Here is a 20,641-nt window from a genome sequence, read left to right as displayed (position 1 = left end):
GGTTTTTGTGAAATTTTGCATCTCCTTCAACTGATCTAAACATGCTAGCAGCTCGACGCGGCGTGGCCTGAATACACATCTGGGCCGCGCTACGTCGCATTTAAGTTGTAGTGTTTGCAGGTGAAAGCCCGATGTGGAAATTTCAGGAAACCATTAACACCTCCGCTCCTCCTTCAGGAGCTTTTTCCTCTTGTTGTTTCAAACAGAGACGAGTTAGCGATCAGCTGCAGTCGTTAGCATACACATGCTAACGTGGATCATTTCAGAGTCGTGTGGATCATCAACGTTTACTCTGTTTTGTTCCTTTGCATATTTTCTACACATTTGTGATTAGCTAAAACATAAAAACCCGTCATCCTTCCCTCACACACACACACACACACACACACGCACACACACACACTTCACTGGCTTTTGTTTCATGCTAATGAATGTAGCTACTGTAGTTTTTCCTGCTGTGCTTTTGTCTTTTTGTGAAGTTTTACATTCCTTCGAACATTGCCTTGACAACAAACCACCAACAAGAGCTTGAAAACCCAAACAAACCTGGAGAGATAAACTGAACCCCTGAGGACTACAGCGCTGTCGTCAGTGGTGCTGCATCTTTTTGATTGATCAAATTTCATTATCCGAGTTTTAACCTGGAAAATAAACATTTGTTCCTCCACTTACTTCCTAAACTACAGCACCAGCCTCTGTCTCAGGAAGACTGTTACTCTTTTAAGTTGGCAGATATTTTCACTAACATAATCAGCACAAATTCAGGTCCAGACAGACCAGTTTGATCCTACTTATGGCAGTCAGTTTTATTATCAAAACCGTCTAAAAATTGTCAATACATATACTCCACTGATGACAAAAAAAACACAATTTTGCATTTGCAGTGTTCCCATTAAATAAGAAATACAGTTAAAATTACACATGAATACATACGATAAGTCATTAAAAAAACATCATCCTCCAGCTACTTCCTGTCGTCGTCTCTGTGGCTTGTGCCAATAGCAACATCCGGTTGTTGGTCATGTGGATCGTGTGGCACAGAGAAAGTTTTCCCCTTGCAGTTTTGCAAAATTAGCCAACTTTGAAACGGTCAACAAAACCCACCTTCTCAAATTTAGAGATTTTTCTAAAGTGGTGTGATTCCATTGAGCAAATGTCTTTTTGAAATGTCAAATTGTGCAATTATATAGTCAATGGAAACGCAGCTACCGACGTTGCAGCATCTTTACTATGTGAGCTACATGATGTCGCAAATGATAATTTTTATGTTATAAATATGCATTCCAAACTTAAGAACGAATGACTTTTTTCATGAATGGTAATTTAAGCTCAACTGCCTCTAAGATATTTTGTCATCTCTGCCTCGTATCTGTGGTTTAAAGGGAAGTTATGGTGAGTTGACTCCAGAACTAGAGAGCTGCTGGATCGAATTTTATAGCGATTTAAGCATTTTCTGAAAACTAGTTAACCTTTCCCTCTAGTTATGGAAGCTGTGACCTGTTAAGGCCTGAAGGAGTCAGTTTTATCATTACTGAACTTGTCTTCAGCACATCTTCCTGTGGTGGAGTTTTTTGGACGTCTCCCAGGTTCACTGGAGAAAATGTCCCTTGGAGTTTTCCCAGATGAGCTTTTTTTGTGGTAGCAGAGGTAGCTCAACTTAACCTTTAGTTCCCGGGTCTCAGATCTGCATTGTGAAATTGCAGACAGTTGAGATGAGCCTCTAGCAGCTGAAAACCAAACCGTATCTATTTTTTATGAGCAGGAATCCACTTTGAATCCAATCCTGAGTAAACACTGGAACTATGTTTGCTGCAAAAAAAAAAACTCCTTAGAAAATGATTACAGGATGATGGAGGTCAGGCTGCTGCACAGTTAAAGCAGAAATTGGGGGGGAAAAAAAGAAATCTTGTTTTGAGTCTGTCAGTTTTTATTTATTCTCCTGCAGGAATGTTTCACATCCAGCCCATCAGTCTGAACGTCACACTCTCCCCTCCCCTGTAAGAGCGACCGTCTACTTTTAGCATCACAATGACGGCTCTGATTTGCTGCTGACGCTTTAACACTTTGTGCCAGGAAGTGGGTTCGTTGAGTGACGCTTCAGGTTGTTACCTGAACAGACAAGCTGTGAATCTTTCATGGAGCCCTCTAACCTGGGCTGCCCTGAGGGCTCCAAACCTGGAAACCTTCTTTGGGTTTGTAAGCAGCGATGGTTTGAATGCGGTTCAGTTAAAATGAAAACCCAAACATAGTGGAAGGTTTTGGATAAATGCACCTTTTTTTTTTATTGTTGAAACAGTAATTATGTCGATACTGTGAAAAAAACTGTACTCTTCTGCCTTCTTCCAGTGCTAACTCTCCTTCTCCCCTTGCTTTTTGCTATGCTGCAGCTAGCATAGCCTGTTGTGAAAGCTAAGGTTAGTTAGCATAGCGATCAATGATGGCAGATAAGATAAACGGTTTTCCTGCCATGGTGAGTTGTTTCTCCGCCGTTAGCACATTTAGCAGCGTGTACGTGAAGTTGATTGGCAGCGCTAAGACCCGCCTCCTGTCTCTGATTGGTTGCTTTTGGTCGGGAGGCGGTGCATTTCTTCAACAGTAGCTCAGGGAGGAGGTGGAGGAGATCGATCAGCAAGGAATAGGAGTTTATTTTAAGTCAATAATTCCTTAATATTGATGAAAAAGTACTACTGGCAGATTATGTCACTAATAACTAGTATTTTTGGATCAATATTGAGAAATTATTTATTTAAAACAAGCACCTATGTCTTTCTGAAAATGTACTTTTTAGTTAGTTTTGTCTTATTTCAACTGTACTGAGATATTGACATTAAAAACTAGACAGAAATACTTGGTAAGATTTAGTTTTTGCAGTGTAGAAAACTGATGAGGTTCTTCTGCATCTTAAAGCTGTTGCTTGTTGAGACGAAGCGCAGAAGTTTCTCGTTTGCAAAGCTACCCAGTATGATGAAGAACTGATTTCCCTGCAGTCATTTTAAACCAGATTATTGGACATTCATTAATCTTTGCTTAAACAGATCTGGATGTGGATGAAATCTGCTGTTAATTCAGCGAGGCTTGTTACTCTACTAGGAAACACAGAATCAGTCAGGAGCAAATGTTTCCAGCAGATTTCAGATTTATTTCACGTTTCTCCTAAGCTTTAAATTACCTGCAGTAGTTTTTATCTGGGGGAAAAAGGAGTCTAGTTAATGTGTTCGCTAATGTTGAATACAGACAGAACCTCAGTCAGAGCGTGGAAGCTGACGTTCAGATGTCGGAAGAGAAAACAGAACCTTTGCACATTTTCCAGTTTCTTTTTGCTCCTAGTTTTGCCTCGTTTCTGAAACCAGCCACACAGAAGCCTGGCCTGCAAACACAGCAGCAGAGGATTTATACAGCTGCCATTTAAACATAATTACAGTTTGCATGTTTGTTGCTTTCTACGATTTCATTGTGTGAGTCTCATTCTGGGCTTTCATTGACTGCGAGCCAAGGTCTTTCATTACGCTACAAAAGGCAGTTTCCTTTTATGTGTCGCCCCTTAGAGACGCCTGTCATCTTCTATTATGTAGCCAAACGAACGTCAGCAAGGAATCGGTTTTACTATTATATTATATTATATTATATTATATTATATTATATTATATTATATTATATTATATTATATTATATTATATTATATTATATTATATTATATTATATTATAAGCACAGCTTGAAAAGCAGTTTTTTGTCTAGTGCTAATGTATTTGTACATGTGACAAAATGGACGTACAAGCAAGTTTTAAGCAAGATATATGAGTTTACTGTAAGTAAATAATTCCTTAATATTGATAAAAAGAAGTAGTAGTTTGACTTGCTTATTATTTCCCTCATAATGTGAGAAAATGTCTCGTTATAAGTGAAATAATCTGCCAGTGGAACTAGAACTTTTTCGTCAATATTAAAAAATTAACTGGTTCATCTTGCTGAAAGGTTAGTTTGTCACATTTCAGGTGCACTAAGATACTGGCAGTAGAAACTAGACCAAAAACGCTTGGTCAGATTTTGTGTTTTTGCAGATTGTTTTCATATAGAGTGGAATATTTTAAGCCTTTATTTATTGTAACTTCAATGATTATGGCCTACAGAGAATTAAAACCCAATTTTCCATGTCTTAGGAACTTAGAATATTGTGAAAAAGTTGAAGTTGAGTGAAAGGGATAAACCTGCTCCTGCTACACTTTGATGCGGCTATTAAACGGTTTCTTGTAATGATAAGTTGTTTCTCACGTAGCATTAAAAAAAATGACATTCTGAAATGTCTGGGAGGATTGTCAAGCTGGAATTAAAAGCCATTATGCTCATATTGTTTAGAAACATGGGATACAAACTGTCCTCCTTCCAGATAAAAGTAAAGTTTGTATTTTATTTAGAAATGAAGGTTTCAGAGTCTGCAGAAACATGGCAACTAATAAAATTAGGCAAAATGTTGCAACTGTACACTAAAAAAACAAACAGAGAAGAAATCTTGGGAACGAACCAGGAAGTGTGCGGGGTCGGACTGTGACATCATCGTTCTCAGAAGGTCATTCAATGGAAATATTTTAGTTTCAGATCTCCAGAAACTGTTTCTGTGGAAAAAAATGTTTTCCCAGTGACATTCAGGAAAAAATACCCCAGAAAAACTCCAAGAAGAACTACACAAAGAACCAAAACAAATATATTTATTTTGTTGTTAAATCCTGATTTTACTGTAATTGAACACATTTTTGGGTCAGTATCACTGGACTCTCCCATTCCTGAAGAATCATAGAATCACTTAACAGAACCTGTCTAACAGCATGAAGTAGGATAAACCAACTCAAAACACAATCTAAAGAAATTCAGTAAAGTAAATGGCCTCTTGTCAGCATCAAAAGGTTTAAAAACATAGTTTCTAAAGGTTCTCTGTGTCTCCAGAGAACCATTAATGAATGGAGAACCTTCTCAGGTTTGACTGACCCACTAAAAATGACTCCCAGAGGGCATGAGTGACTCATCCAGGAAGTCGGGGTTAAGGTCAGAGTTCATGACTGGATGAACTAAAATAGAGTCCATCGTAAGGAACACAGGTTTGCCTCACATTTCGCCCCCAGAAAAACATCTTGAAGACTTTTGGGAAAGTGTTCAGTGGGTTGACAAGACAAAAGTGGGACTTTCTGAAAAGTGCATCTCATTTAAACTGGCAGTTAAACCAGGTGGTGGTGGGATGATGGGACTAAAGGTAAAATCTGACCAAGAACTGACCACAAGATGCTCAGAAATCCTCCAATGTGGGGAAAACAAAGACAATTCTGCAAAGAACGGGTCATAATCGCTAGTTATCACAAATACTGCAAAACAAACAAATAAATAAACAAAAAAATGCCAAGTATTTTAGTCAAGTTTCTAATGTAAATATCTTATTGCACTTGAAATAAGACAAAACTAACTTACAAAAATCTTTTCAACGATATATAGGATCTTAAGTCAAGAATTCCTTAATATTGATTAAAAAATGCTGTTTCCACTGGCAGATTATTTAATTTATAAAATGGGAGAAATGCATTTTAAAGTTTGTGGTAAGGTTTTGTGTTTTTGCAGTGTGTTATCAAGGGTGACACAACATAATAACGTGTATTTTAGAGCTAATACATTTCTGCATTTTATTGTTCTTTTGCAGTTTTCAAATTATCTGAGAGACAGAATTTGCAACTTTCATTGACTGTGGGGCCTAATCTTCATAACGAACAGAAATAAACTCTGAATTTATTTAATATATTATTAACAACCATCAGATCTGTGTTGAGCTGTAGTTTTATAAATCCCCCCGCAGAAATTCCTGTCAGGTCTGAAGCTGGAAGTTGGAATTTTTTATTTTTGTTTTTTACCCCTAAATAAATTCCCCATAAATAAAACAGGAGGAATAAAGAAGTGAAACTTCTGAGGGCGGCAGATGGAGAAAGGGAAATAAAAATGAAAGAAGCAGAGGAGGAGGGGTTACAGGGTGTGTTCTGCTCTGTGATTGGCTGCTGCCTCTCTCTCTGTGTGTGTCGGTGAAGTCTTGAGGCTCGTCGCTGCTTTCAGCGCTCAGATGTCAGAAAAGGCAGCGGACAAACACAAACTTGCGGAGGTTTTACCATTTGATGCTTCTGGACTTTCCCCCGCTCTCCTGATCCTTTTTCTGAATTTTAACCCGGAATAAACACATTTTTCTCTCGCTGCATTAAGTGAACGATGCTGCAGTGAGAGAGCGCAGCGGCTTATTCGCGTGTGAAAGAAGTGCTGCAAGCTGAGGATTTGTTTTTAGTCGATTTTATTTCTGTGGGGGAAAGGAAACCTCAGACCTGGTCTGTTCCTGCTCATTAAGGTGAGTTTGGTTTTGAGTTCTGCTTCAGATTGAATTTGGCTTTGAGTCTGGAGCGCGTCCAGAGTGCGCGCAGGTGTTGGATGGAGCGCACTCCATATTCAGAGCCGAACCCGCCCGAGGTGCTGCTGTTTGTAAATGAACTCATGCGTCATGACGGCTCTTCTTTCACCTGTTCACTCAGCAGTTTGACTTCTTCTGTTTTCAGGCAATGCGCTCGAGCTTTGCGCCTTTTCCAAACTAAAGTGATGCTTTTTCCCCAAAGTAATCCTCCTATCCAAACAACGTCTCCTCTCCGGTATTGGATGTTTAAAATCTGTGTCATTTCCCGGCTATTTTTACCTCCCTGCACCTTGTGGCTAAGAGGATTCCCTCCTCCTGCAGAGGCAGAGGGATCAGTGGAGTTAATCCCGCATCCCTCTCCAATACCTCTGGTTTGTGCTCCTTGGCTTTCCGTGCCGCTGCTCGGCATTAGGAGCTTGGATTGGGTTTTCCCTCAATGTGCTGACAAGTTTAATCCGTTTATTGGTAATTTGGTTGGACTCTGATCGGCTGAAATTGTGCAAATGCTTGAGGATCACCTGAATGGGTCATTGTTTCAGTTTAGTTGGTGGTACAAGGATCTGCTTTGGTTCATGAGTCTCTTCTATTGGCTGGTTTGGACATCACTGGGACAATTTCACTTTTTGGCACTAAATATATATGGAATGTGGTCATGAGATTGTAGAATCAAAAAATAATGACAATAATTACACTTTATCATTAAGTTGACGCAAACGAAAATGCGTAGCATGAGTGATGAATATTTCTGAGATTATTCATCCTCTTTATCATCACATTTGCATTATTTGCTGCCAGCTTAATTTTGAAATGTAACCTTTAGCAAAACAATAGAATAAACATGTTTTAAGTCCATTCAGAATATTTTACCTTTTTAACTGTTTTTTCTTCATAAAGTATAACAATATGTTATTGGTTGTAGTTAGTCAGGCTATCTGCTCCAGTCTTAGCTAGCCAGCTGTGGAAGGTCTGAAGAAATTTCTTTTTAGCAACATTTTTGGTTCACTTTCTTTGATATTTGTATTAATCTCTTGTTTATTCATCTTAAAAAATTATTTTTATTTACTGTAATTGTTTGTTTTGTGTTTTATACTTTTGAGATTTCAAGAAGTAAAGAGCATTAACAAATAAAATCCATTATTGTTTTTGTTTGCATTATCATAAAGTGATGGATGCTGGCTCTATAGTTTCCATTTTTTGCATTTCTTCGTTTTTGCAACTGGAAAACTTTTCAAATTGCTTAGCAACAGGTGGGGGCGGGGCAGCGGTGTGTTACTCCGTTCTTCAGCACACCTGGAGAAAGCTGTTGTCATTCTGGTTCTTTCTCCGGCATTCTGTTGAAAATACTTCAGATTGAAGGAAGGAGACGTTGTAAAACCTCTGCATGCCTCCAGCTTGTATCAGTTTGTGCCGCAGCTCAGTGAGATGAGTTGGTGCTAAAACCCGATTCATTCCTTTTTCTACGACTTTTTTTTGTTTGACGGCGAAAGAATCATGGCTTCGTTTCTGTTTTGAAAACAAAAGAAGGGTTTGTTGTTCTACTAGGAACCCTGTGTTATGAGAATGTGCAGATATTCCATTAAAATACATAGAAAACGTTATAAATTTTTAGTATTTTATTTGTCCACAGCTAATAAAATTTCTTTGGAGGGCCCACATTGAACTGTGGAGCCACAGGTTTCAGACTTCCCCTTTCTGAAAAAAAAAAACATGTTCTCCTGGTTTCAGTTTATTTAATTTCACAGAAGCTGAGAAGTTTCTGATGTTTGACATCCTGGTTGCGTCTGCAGCGTCTGCAGCGTCTCTCTGCGTCGTCTGTTTGGGATTAATGATCCTGCTGGGGACTGATGATGATGCCAGGTGACAGATTGCTGGATGGAAGCTGTGATTTTTCTCGCTCGCTGCAGCAGCTGCTGGCGTTTCCCCACTTTAAACGTTGTTGCTTTAACAGCGCCCATCAGTGCCATGAATGAGCTCAGGAAACGGCGCAGGAGCTATCAGTGGCCGCGCTTCAATTCCCAGACTGATACGCTGCTGTCAGACTGATGTGTTGCATCACAGGTTCTTATTTCTAAATGACAGTTTTTGTAATGGTCCATGGTTCACTGATGTGCTTTGGATTGGTTCCAGCAGGTTAACAGTGACCTGCTGTGCTTCCTGGAACAGGTTAGGATAAGTTTATAGGAAATGTAAAACATGTTCAACACATTTTTTGCACAAAATCCTTCTTAGATAATTAGATTTGAGTTGACACTCACATGTGGAAATGGCTGCGAACAGATGCATGATTATACAACCGCATATCTTTGAAAAGCAGAAGGGAAGCCTCCTGCACAACCAACACAAATGAAGCAAGTGGTTTCTGGATGGTAAATTAACACCTAAACATACCGTGGTAAAACCAGCTGACCAAACATGCTGGCTCTTAAGTAGCCACCTGTTGATTTGTGATGTTTCATGCTGAAGGTTTTTAAATGGCTTCTTTTTCCAGACATCAAAAAACTTTAACTGGTTGTCAAAAACACGATTGAGCTGTTTCTAGAAGCAGCAGAAACCCAAATGAAAGTATAAAAACATGGAAAATGTTGCATAATAGTCTCCCTTTAAAATAATTCTGACCTCAGTTCAGCTTCTGGCTTCTTCCAGCCAAATCTCTGCCTCATTTTCTCCGGCCACAGATGAGTGAGATTCCTCATGCCTGTCAGTGTTTACACAGCAGAGTGGCGGTGTGTGTGTGTGTGTAGGTGTGTGTGTGTGTTGATTATGCACTGAGGATCCCTCAAAGCGTCTCCACCCCCCCATGCCCAGCTCCATGGATCTATTTTTAGTGGAGGAACAGACACATTTCAGATCGTTTCCCTTCAGGATCCCCAAGGCTTCCTGCTGACCTCCAGTCCTCACTTCTGTCTGGTTCTTGAAAAAGAATCAGTTGAGGGTTTCCCTTCTTCATCTCTGAGGTTACGGTAAGGATTTCCTCTGCAGTTTTCCTGCCTCTGAAGAGGTGATGCCTGTTGAGGGTCATTAAGAGCCTCAGACGGGATCGGTCTCGTTGGAGACCCACCTCAGGGTGGAGCTGCCCCACCCGTTTTCAGGGGTAAATTACCTGAGCGCTCACTCCGCTAATGATTCTCCAGCCCTCAGGAGGAACGCGTTCGAAAGAATCGAGTTCTTTCTGCAACTTCACACAGTCTTAGTTTGATTTCAGGTTCTTCTGACATGCAAATGTTAGAAAAATGTGTCAAAAACCTGACGTGACTGAAATGAGTTTTTCTCAGACAGACACCGTTAAACTCAGCAAGCAGAATTTCTTCTGTTTTTATATCCATTTTGAGTCCAAACCAAACTTCCTCAGCAGTGACAGATGGTTGCACACTCAGCCAGTAGGGCTATAATTAAGATCATCTACCCAACCTAAGCAGCCCCCTCCATTTCCTTTTATTTTATTGGCATGTTGTTTGTTTACCTCCATCAACCACCCAGCCGGCAGCTTCGCTCTGAACCAGCAGCGGAGCGTTGAGGGTTTGTGTGCGTCGGACCGGCGGACTCGCCCGGGCCGGCACCTGGAAGCCATGTGTAAATCACAGGGTGTCGCTCGTCTTCTGCTCCTCAGCATCCTGGGTTTGTTTTCCTCAGGAAGGCTGCAGCTGCTGGGTTGGACAAATAAACAGCCGTCATTCAGAAAAGGTGACAAGAAAACCTTTTCTTATTTCTGTAACCAGGTTTTTAAAGAGCAGAGCTGCTGCTCTGCTCCACATTTAAAGTGTGAGGTGATCGTCTCTCTGGGGACAAAGATCTCCGGGTTTTTCTCCTTCACAACCTGATCTGGGTTTGGAGGAAGACGAGCGATGGGCCTGAAAACAAAAAGTGGCCTGCAGCCAGAATTAGCTTCATTTGGTTGTAATTTGATTTTCTGATGTTCAACTCCTCTGTCTGTCTCTCAAATTATTTCATCAATCGATTATTTTAACAATTAATCGGATAAAAATCAACATATTTCACAGATTTTTCATTTAACCACTTAATCCCTTGATACTAGACTATGCATGCATTAAAAGATGTAAATAAACAAATAACTGTTCTTTTTGTGAATAAGAAAATAAAGATTTTCTGGCTTAAAATGCAGTAATAAAACATTCCTTTAGTGAATTTGAACCAGTTTTGGCTTAATTGCTGGGTTTTATTCAGCAAATTTACTTTTTTTCTAGTTGATGATTGATTACTAAATTAGTTGACAGTTATTTCTATAATTGATTTGTCACGATTAATCTGATTAATTTCCTTTAGAGACGCATCTATTTGATCAATTTGTTTGAACTGCTCATCGTTTTTGGACCCGTTTGTAGACAGTTGATGCAACACTCATCTGTGGTTCTTTTTTCAGTTTGAGAGCCAGAAAGAAAGAAAAAGTCCAAACTGCAAACAGTGAACCCCGTTTAGGAGCTAAGCAGTCAGAGTGATGGTGTGCAGGATGTTCAGTCTGCATTTCAGAGGAGCTCAGTGTTCAGATCCCAGCTGGGAAACCAGGAACAGCGACGTTCTCAGCACTCGATCACCTGCCACTGCTGCTTTTCTCTTCCCTTGAAGCCCAACTTTTACGACTTCTTTGTGCTTCTGCGATCAGGCTTGGCTGCTGCGCAGTGCAGAAGTGTCCCTTCGTGTAAGTTATTGCCAGTAAAACCCTCCGAGGAGTAAACAAACTTCTCACAACTGTTGACTTTGTGTGTGAGCATCCCTCCTCTTCCGCCCGTCTGACTCGTGATGCCCTCGCCTTTGAGTCGAGGCCACATGGTGCGGCAGATGCCGAGGCCGCTGCGCTCTGACTCCACAACACCCGCCATTCTTATGGAAATGGCCACGCTTGTCTGGCTGAATAATGGCGCTGGTTTGTTTGTGCACATGTGCATTATGGAGCGGCATGTGTTTGGATGAAGGGGACTGTTTAGGAGGTCTGATGTGAGCTTAAAAAGTGCTCATGAATAAAAACAGGAAGGTTCTGGTATCTATCCACCTGCTCAGCAGAATCAGCTGAATCTGATTTGATCAGCTGATGTTTACCAGCCTTTTTTTCCAGCTCTTTCTAAGCCTTTTCTGCTTGGCTGCACAACAAATCCCTGAATTTATTGGAGCTGTTTGTCTCAGTGTGTGGGCAGGTGCAGTTTTTATTCCTCCTGGCATCCATGAATCGATCCCTGGCAGCTCTGCAGTGCGTCAGCCGTAAAGGCTTTCACACTTGGCGAGCGGCCACAGGGCAGCATATTGCTGGGCGGCGCGGGTGTGTGAGGGCGGACCGGGGTTGGGATTGTTGGATCTCCTCCACCTCCGGGGCAGAAGGATCCCTCTGTGTTCTCTCGGCATTTAGTGTGCGGCGCCAGGTTAAAGGTCAACCCTTCAGAGCAAAATGGCTAGTTTGGGTTTAGCCATTCTCTTTAAGGTTGTTTTCACTCCTGATAGTCTGATAGGTCTGATTGGTTCGTTTTCACACTGAACTGTGTCAAAAAAACCAAACTAAAAACCTTTTCTCGTCTCCAGCTGTAGGTGATCACACCAGATCCGATTTACAATTTTAATCAATTTTCTGTTTTTTTCTCTTTGCTTTCGTTTTGCTTTCTTTTCAAAAAAGAAATGACAAATGACATAAAAAATTTTTAAATAGTGGCATTTATAAGTATTATAATAAACGAGTATTTTTGTTTAATTGCAACAACATAGGCATAATCTTAGCAGAACAAAGAAGCAAAGAAGTCGTTTTAATGAGACTTTATTCTGGTAATATTCAGACTTTATTTTTGACCCATATGTATTCTTGTAAGATTATTACCTTATTCTTGTAGAAAAAAAAGGAAAAAATAACCTGACTCATACATTTTTGTAGACTTGATCTGAAGTCAGCAGATGTAAAACACGTTTCTCAAACAAGATGGCGGCTTAGAAACCCAAGAAGTGGTGAAAAAAAACCAAAAACCCAGATTTTCAAAAACAAAATCTTAAAACATCAAAAATACGATTAATCAATAACGTCGATTTATCGCCAAGATATCAGAGCCTTTCCATCATCAATCACACTGTCTGCTATTTTCATCTTTTTACGGTAAAAACATCCGGTGGCGTCGTTTCCACACACATCCTGCACTTTCACAGGTACTGTCAAAGCTGCGATAGCCTGAAAACACGAGGATTTCACATCTGACAACACACACTCCTCTCTGCTTCCTTCGGTCACACACACACACACACCACCCCACCCGCCCACAGGCACACACCAACGCTCATCCACAGTCTGAGTCACGTACACACACACATGACCGCGGAGGAACTGAGCAGACAGCGTGATCGCTCCGTGATGATTTCAGGGTGAAACAACAGTCAAGCCCTCCTGCAGGGCTGCAGATTGGCCCAGAATCTCTCATGAGCTTCCACACGTTTTTCTGCTCTCTCAATATTTTTCTGTGTGTTTTAACAGAGACTTACTTACCAACGGTAATCTGAGTCCCAAAGGATTCAGCATCAAACACTTTTCCCATTAATTAGATTTTCTTATTTAATAGCTAATTGTTACATTTTAATGTTTGCTGCTAGGAAACAGTGGTTAAGCTTTTTGGACCAATTCAGTTCACATTTTCAAGGTTAGGAGCTCCTGTTTCCTTGATCAAACCTTTTGTCACATGGGCCAACGTCGTCAAGTGAAAAGGATTTATATTCTGGAAATTGTTATTTTGAGTTTTATGGTTGAGTTTGATCTACACGTTGCACAGGCACACAGCATCTGTGCACCTCCAGTAACAATTTCCAAAAAAGACTGAAAAAATTCTGGTTTATGGACCAGAATAACATTTTTCTTTGACTGGACCGCATCTCCATAACTCAAACCTCAGTGTCTGGTCTGAGTTGACATTTACTCCTGTTTTGGTGGACTTCATTAAGTCCAGGCTGCACATCCCTGGACTGATGTTAGGATCTGTTTAACCTCAGAGTTACCTCTATTTGTCTCCTTACCTACCTTTGCTTCTTAATTGCTGTTTTTCCACATAAACACAGCTGAAACCCAGAAGGCCAAAAACGTCCATGTGAGGAAACGCTTTGTTTAGGGAATGTGTCCAACCCCATTTTCTTAAACAAACGTTCTGCAGTCTGTAGTTATTTTGGATTTGTTTGGCCGCTCTGCTGCGCCAGCGTCTGCGGCTAAACTCACCCCAGGAAAGGCGGAGAAGCTTTGCCCGTCTGTTCTGATGTTTGTTCCCTTTGTCTGGACAGGACAACATGCCGCAGACACCACCTTTCAAGGGGCAGCTGAACACCGGTGGCTACAACAACAATTTGTACGACGAGACCAAGGAGGAAGTCTACACCGGCCTTTATTATCATGACAACAACCTGGCGTCCGGCTCCCTGGAGGCCCTCATTCACCACCTGGTGCCAACTGTGGACTATTATCCAGACGTGAGTGCAATGTTCTGCCTAATTTACTTTGAAACCCTTTTGCTCTTAGATCAAAGTTGCTGCTTTCATTTTCTCCGTTTCCTCTCATGATTTGAGTTTCTTTTCTTGGTCACCAGGCCATGAAAGTTTGAGAAATACCCTCACATACCCTCAGCCTTGTGATTGTGAATATTTTTTATGTTTTCCTTCCTGTGCAGAGGACCTATGTCTTTACCTTCCTGCTCAGTTCTCGCCTCTTCATCCACCCGTATGAACTTATGTCCAAAGTGTGCCACCTGTGCATGGAGCAGCAGCGACTCAGTGATCCTCAAGCAGATAAGGTTTGCTGAACTTTTACGTCTAATAAACTGAATCTCAACCCCGATTGGCTGCTTTGCTGTTCGCTCACTGTCCACTTGTTCTGAATTTCCAGCTGAGACTCAGAAAGATCACTCCAAAGATTCTGCAGCTGCTGACGGAGTGGACGGAAACGTTTCCCTATGACTTCAGGGATGAGCGGATGATGCGCAGCCTGAAGGAGCTGACCCACCGGCTCGCCAGTGGAGACGAGGTCACTTTGATCTTCCTGATTTAACGTCTGAAAAAGTGTGTTTTTTAGGGGTGCACCGATTTATCGGCGCTGATTTGCTTTATTTTGGGAGATTGGTGATTGGCAGATACTCACCTGTGAAACCTCAGCAAAGGTCTAAAAGTCAGCCGCTGTCCCCTTCCACTTTCCCGTTAGAGAGGTTTGACTGACAGACCGGCCCACCAGGTCATGTTTGCACGTTTGCATTTAACAATAGTCACTCCACTGCTGCCAACTCAGGAACTTTCTTGCTATAATTTAGCAACACGTCAGACAAAAACACCAGTATCAGCCATAATCACATTGCCAGGTCTGGATTTTTAAGGATCGGCCAGAAAGCTTCAACCGGTGCACCCCTAGTGTTTTAGATGGTAATGTTTGACACTAGCCGTCCGCACATCCAGCAGAGTTTCAGGCTCTGCAGATCTTTTCCACAGATAGCAGCTGTGGGAGGGAAAGCGGGGTGTCAGTGGCAACAAAGCAGGTTTTGAGGCCGGCTGCGTTCAGAGAAAAGCCTCATTGTTTAGCAGCTAGGTGGGTTTTTCTGGTCTCTGCTGCATGCTCCTTCCTAAGCAGCGTTTGGTTTGTTCCACTGCAGAAGAGCTGACTGTCCCTGGCTTAGTGCACAGCGAGCTGGACTGGTTGAATAAAGGTATAGTCGACTCGTTTTTGTCCCTGGTGAACATGCTGACCCTCCACTTTTCAGTCAGAGACGTCGTTTGGACAGGCAGTGACTCATGCTGCGTTTGTTTTGAAAGGAAATGCAAGCGTAGGATAAAAATAGCAGCAGAAGCTCATCAAAGTGAAAGTACCTGAGTGCACCGTTAGGGAAGGTCTCAGCAGGTTGGGGGTCAGATGAGATCCTGGCAGGGATGAGATACGCATCACATTTGGTGAAGAAAACAGTCTTAAGAGCATTTTCTCAACAATCTTCAAAAAGGAAACTCCTCCTATCATCCTGTGAAGGCTGCAGTTCACTGGAAGACTTACACAGATTTAAGTTGATAGTAATCTTATGTGGATAATCTTCATTGTGTGGCTATTTGCTCATTTTTGTGGTCCTACTCACTCTGAACTCAGATCCAGAAGCGCACAGCATTCTGGGAGATGTAGGCAGAGGAATGACTTTAGCCATTCAAGTTCTCATGGCGCGCTAAGCTAGGTGGTTAGCATGAACTCACTTACTCGATCTTTGGTTACCTAGCAACAACCAGTTGCGTAATACACACGGCAGCAGTTTCAGGTTTCCTCATAACACTTGACGGCGTGAAGTGAAAGGAGTTAGAAGAGGAAAGCATGGAAGTTATTTTAATATTTAAAACAAAAAACTAATTAAAATTATTAATGTCAACTGAAATGAAATGCTTATAACGTGAAACAAAGTCAATATATGAGCTAATGTGGCAACATCAGTGGTTTTAGCTGTAAGTAAAATGCATGAATGAAACTTTATGCAGATGATCCTCAGTTCGATCCTCCATGCTGACCTTCTGTTTCTGCCAGGTTTTGCCGTCTCAATTGATTTAATAACCGGATTTAAAGAGCCGATCAACTTTAAAAATAATCACAGCTTTCTATAAGCGTTGGGAAGCTTCAGTGCAGCAGGCAGGATGCAGGACACCTACATGTGTTGGCATGTCGCTGCTGCAGACTGGAAGGCCTGGACTGCAGCTTTCATTTGATGCAATGCAAAGATTTCGACTTTATCTGATTTAAGATGAGTAAGAAAGATGCAGAACTTAAAAACATTTAAAAAAGGAAGTTAATTAACCACTTCTCCAATCCTTCAAACTCTCACTTTAAAAACAGGCTTCAAATGACCCATCAATACTACCAAGTATCGATCAAGACTGAAAACATCAACGCTTCCTCACCTGATACGTCTACAGCTCCATGTATCTGATTCTTTCTGTTAAAGCCTGGAAACAACCTGCCACATGTCCGCACGCGTCCAGTCGTGCTCACAGAGACGCAGTTTTGTTTTGATGGCCATAAACGTATTTTGATTGCATTTTAGACAAACAGAAGCTGACATTTAGCTGCGTTAATAAAAACAGAAAGCAAACTGCGGCGAGTTTCCTCGGTTCTTTCCCATGAGTGGATTTCATGCTTGGTGGCAAAGAGATCCTGTTAGATAACAGTGAAGCTCCTCTCTGCCACTGTTTCCATTAGTGACCATCGCTAAACTAGTTTGAACATGCAAAGGGAAATTTTGTGGTGATGTTTATTTCAGCAAATCAAATCTCCAAAAACAACAACAAAAAAACCCCCTCCAAAAACGAGTTTGGATTTTTTTCTGAACGTGTTTGATCAATCCTAACGACTTGTGCATAAAAGTGTCAAAGGTCATAGACGTCTGAGTAACAGAAAAACAGCGTATGAACATTCGATTTACCGTCAGAGTCAAAGACACTGGATATCCTGCAGCCATCAGGCAAACACAGGCCTCTCTTTTTGCTCAGCGTGACGAAGAACAAGGTTTTCAGAGAAAACTTCAGTAGGACACAAATCGCCTCTGCAAAAGTTTGTAACTGTTTTGTTTGCGTGTCCGTAGGTGATGAACTGATTAAAACATGTTAGTGGTAGAAACGCCCAGATGTTTCCTGGAAACATCCCTGTTGCAGTAAATGTGAGCTGTTCTTTCACCGAAGCGAGAAGAGCGTAGCTTCATATCTGTTTTACAATCGGAGTATTTAAGAGAATCTTCTGAAAACCAGGCACAAATGCCAAACCACAAGCAGGTCTGCTGACCGGAGTAAGAACCAGATTGTGCAGAGCTGCAGCTCTGGGAAAACAGACCCGGATCCAGAATAGATGCCCTGAACATCTGCTAAAGGCTGAGTCCAAACCACACTGAACACACACCAGGACCTTGATCTCCATACTGACGCTGTCATTATGGATTTGGTTGGATATATTAGGAAGCAGCAGCTAAGAAGCAAGTCCAGCTCTGGGATCTCCATTTACCCAGCTGGTGCTAGTTTGTGTTTTTACATGTAGATTAAAGCTGCAGTATATAACTTTTATTTTAAAAATATGTTTTTTACAAATTATCCTAATGACGTCACAGTATAAGACACACTCTGTGAAAAATTGGAGCTCCTCTACCTTCTCCTCTCTCAGTAACAGCTGCAGTCATACATTCAGTCAGAAGCAACCAATCAGAGCCAGGAGGAGGGTTTTAGCGCTGTCAATCACTCTTGTGGTCAACCCGTCCTGCTTGCCCTTGTGGTTCACCACAACATAATCTGTCATGAATGCTGAGGCTACTAGCATAGCCACAGATTAGGCTGGATGAATAGTTTTTCGGCCATTAGCACATTGAGCAGGTACAGGAGGTTGATTGACAGCGCTAAGACACGCCTCTTGGCTCTGATTGGTGCATTTTTGCAGACTGCAATAGTAGCACTGGTATTTTCTGGCAGCTGATACCAAACTGTCAGAACATGGTGACATATTCTGTGACCTATTTTTGTAAAAATATGTAAACTTAACTGATATAATGATTATAAGTTTGGATAATTTAGGTTCCATTCTGCCACTTGGAAAGGTTTTGTGTTTTTGCAGTAGACATGAGTGAACTCGTACTGGTCCCTAAAGTTTTCCTTTTTAAACTGCAGTTGTTAGCAGCGGAGTAGGAGTCAAAGATCGTTGGGTTGAAAGCAAACGTCATGACTGCTGGGTGAGAAACAGTTATTCTTACTGCTTCCTAAGTCGAACGCCGGGTTATATTTGTGGATGAAATGCAGATGTCAGTATTTCTTTCATTAGTTCTGGTTGGATGAACATCTGAAAACACTTTGGCGTCTGCTTCAGATCAGGTGGTGATGCCGCGCGGCCAGAAAAAACAAATGCATTAAAAAAGCAGACCAGCAATGCTTCAGTGGTGAAGGCTGGCGGCGAGCAGTCATCTGCCAGCAGGCATCGGCTCGCCGCCAGGGTTCATGGTGTCGGCGAACACTGGGCTCCTGCTAGGCTCCCTCATTCGTAACACCAATAGTTGTGATGGAGTCCCTCTGCTCAGCAAAGGCAGAACATGCTGCCTCCAAGATCTGCAGCTAAATTTACCCGAGCCCAGCGTGTCGTCTGTGTGTGGTGGGGACAGAAGCAGCAGCAGATGGCTGACTTTGAAGTGGCCACCGCAGCGATTTTCACTTGTGGCATTCCTCGCTGTTGTCCGAGTGTTCAGTGGACTGTTGCAGCGATGTTTTCAGATTGAGGCGGAATATTTGTTCAATCTTTTGTTGGATGTTTGGAATATTACATAAATTTTTCAGCACTCAAAGGAAGAAAGAAAATCCATTTTGGGTTCACTTGAATCAAAATCTTGGCTCCTCATCAGATTTTAAAACTGAACTGGCAGAAAGTCCAGCGACGGAAACTGAACTCCATCACCTTCGACTGCAAAAACGCGAAACCTTACCAAGTTTTGTTTTGGTCTAGTTTCTAGTGCAAATATCTTTGCAGGGCAATTTCCTCCAAATACACAAGAATCAAGCACACATGCACTTCTCATCTTATGCAACTTGTGGGCCGAACTTGGTCAGTGAGGGAACTCTTATCTAACTGTGGTCTGTTTGGAGTCACAGGAAATGTTCAGAACAGGCCGACCTCTCGACCCCCGGAGCTACCGAGCCAAGAGCTCTGCCCCTCCATCAAAGGGCAATGGGGGCTTATGTAACTTCCAGTTACTTTTACTCAATTACAATTACTTGAGTAACTTTTAATATGTTTATTGAAAGAAAATGTATTTTGTCGGATTTTTTTTGTTTCTTATATGAATGAAAATACCAAATCTTCCACTTAACTTTATATTTTGATCCGTCTTATGATGTAATTTTTAAATATTAAATGATTGATAATTAGATCTGTTACTCAGAACTTGAGTAAACTTTTTACCAAATACTTTTTTACTCTTGACTAATCTCTTGGACAGCTACTTTTTACTTTTACTCCACCCAAAAGTTGCAAACACAAATCCTTTAGAACAGGACAGCAACATCCTTGGCGTTCCAGACAATATTCCTTGTCTATTTTAGATATCAGGCTCTCAATAACCTTCCTTTCCCTTCTCTGTATGCTCCAGGTGTACAAGAAGGCGGTGGGGCAGATGAGCCAGGGTCTGATCAGGAGGCTGACGGTGCTCAGCCAGTACGAGGAGGCGCTGGTGAAGGTCAACGCCACGGCGGCGGAGCGGCTGACGGCGCTGAAGGCCAAACCCCAGGCAGCGACCCAAAGAGACTTGCTCTCCATTTGCAACGACCCCTTCACCGTCGCCCAGCAGCTCACACACATAGAGCTGGTACGCAGACGTTTACTTCCCAGTTAGATTTCTTGGCTCCTTGTCAAGGACAAATCCATCAGATTCCCAGGCGTGTTTGGCTCACAAGGCTAATTATCATAATTTGGGTTCCAACAACCCTTTTTATTTTGTTACACCCCTGGCTTTAAGTTCTCATGCCAAATATGGTTGAAACAATCAATTGGATTAATCGATTATTGAAATAATCGTCAACTAATATATTAATCGGTTACTGAGGAGAGTTGTTGATTTCCAGGCAACGAATCAATCCAGTGTGTTGGAGTTTCAGGCCTCTAACGTTGAGCAAAAATAAAGAAAAACTTCTAATATATATAGAGGAGGTTGCATCTAAAGATTAAAGGAGCAAATTTTTTCATTTCTGCTTTCAGGAGAGACTGAGTTACATCGGACCTGAAGAGTTTGTTCAGGCTTTCGTCCATAAAGACCCTCTGGACAATGACAAGGTAACAGCTTTTCTAAAAATAAACCAGCAGATAAGAAAGACTGCCCAGAGATTACTCAGTCTTTGTTCCCTGTCTGCACAGCACCCGATCCGATCTGTCTTTTTATTTTGGTTTGGAAAGCTCCAGTTTTCACTCCACACGGATCTTGAGTTGACACAACACGGTTTCTGTCTGCTGAGCAGGTCAGAGTGAGGCCAGGTGGCTTCAGACTGCAGCAGCAGACCAAATATCCACTTCACAATCACACACACGCTCACACACACCTGACTGGCTATTTCCCCAAATCATCCCAGAGTCTGGATTAAATGTGCAGCTCATCTCTTAGCAACCGCTGCTCCTAAGGGTTTGTATTGGGAAGGGGTATGTGTTTTGGGTGGCGGGCTCTCGTCTGGCGTTCGGCTGCTAGGCAACAGACCCTTTTTTTGGAAGGCGAGTTGATGGAGG

General features: G+C 41.8%; 1 protein-coding gene across 3 annotated transcripts in view; it reads left to right on the top strand.

Annotated features, from left to right (window-relative positions):
* The window catches only part of rasgef1ba (RasGEF domain family, member 1Ba), an 80,676-nt gene that overhangs the window by 46,628 nt on the left and 13,407 nt on the right, over nucleotides 1–20,641 (top strand). For 2 of the 3 annotated variants that reach the window (XM_081610912.1, XM_008417750.3), the window contains 5 exons: nucleotides 13,678–13,863; nucleotides 14,061–14,183; nucleotides 14,276–14,413; nucleotides 19,518–19,733; nucleotides 20,123–20,197. In XM_081610912.1, coding sequence (XP_081467038.1) covers nucleotides 13,678–13,863; nucleotides 14,061–14,183; nucleotides 14,276–14,413; nucleotides 19,518–19,733; nucleotides 20,123–20,197 — 738 coding nt within the window. Of the gene's footprint in view, nucleotides 1–6,077; nucleotides 6,370–13,677; nucleotides 13,864–14,060; nucleotides 14,184–14,275; nucleotides 14,414–19,517; nucleotides 19,734–20,122; nucleotides 20,198–20,641 lie in introns of those variants that run through there. The other variant, XM_081610913.1, reaches the window with a different exon arrangement.

Source organism: Poecilia reticulata, chromosome 9, assembly GCF_904066995.2.
Source record: "Poecilia reticulata chromosome 9, P_reticulata-male-v2, whole genome shotgun sequence".
In the NCBI taxonomy this organism is placed as follows: domain Eukaryota; kingdom Metazoa; phylum Chordata; class Actinopteri; order Cyprinodontiformes; family Poeciliidae; genus Poecilia; species Poecilia reticulata.
This window is presented reverse-complemented; position numbering and strand designations above follow the sequence as displayed.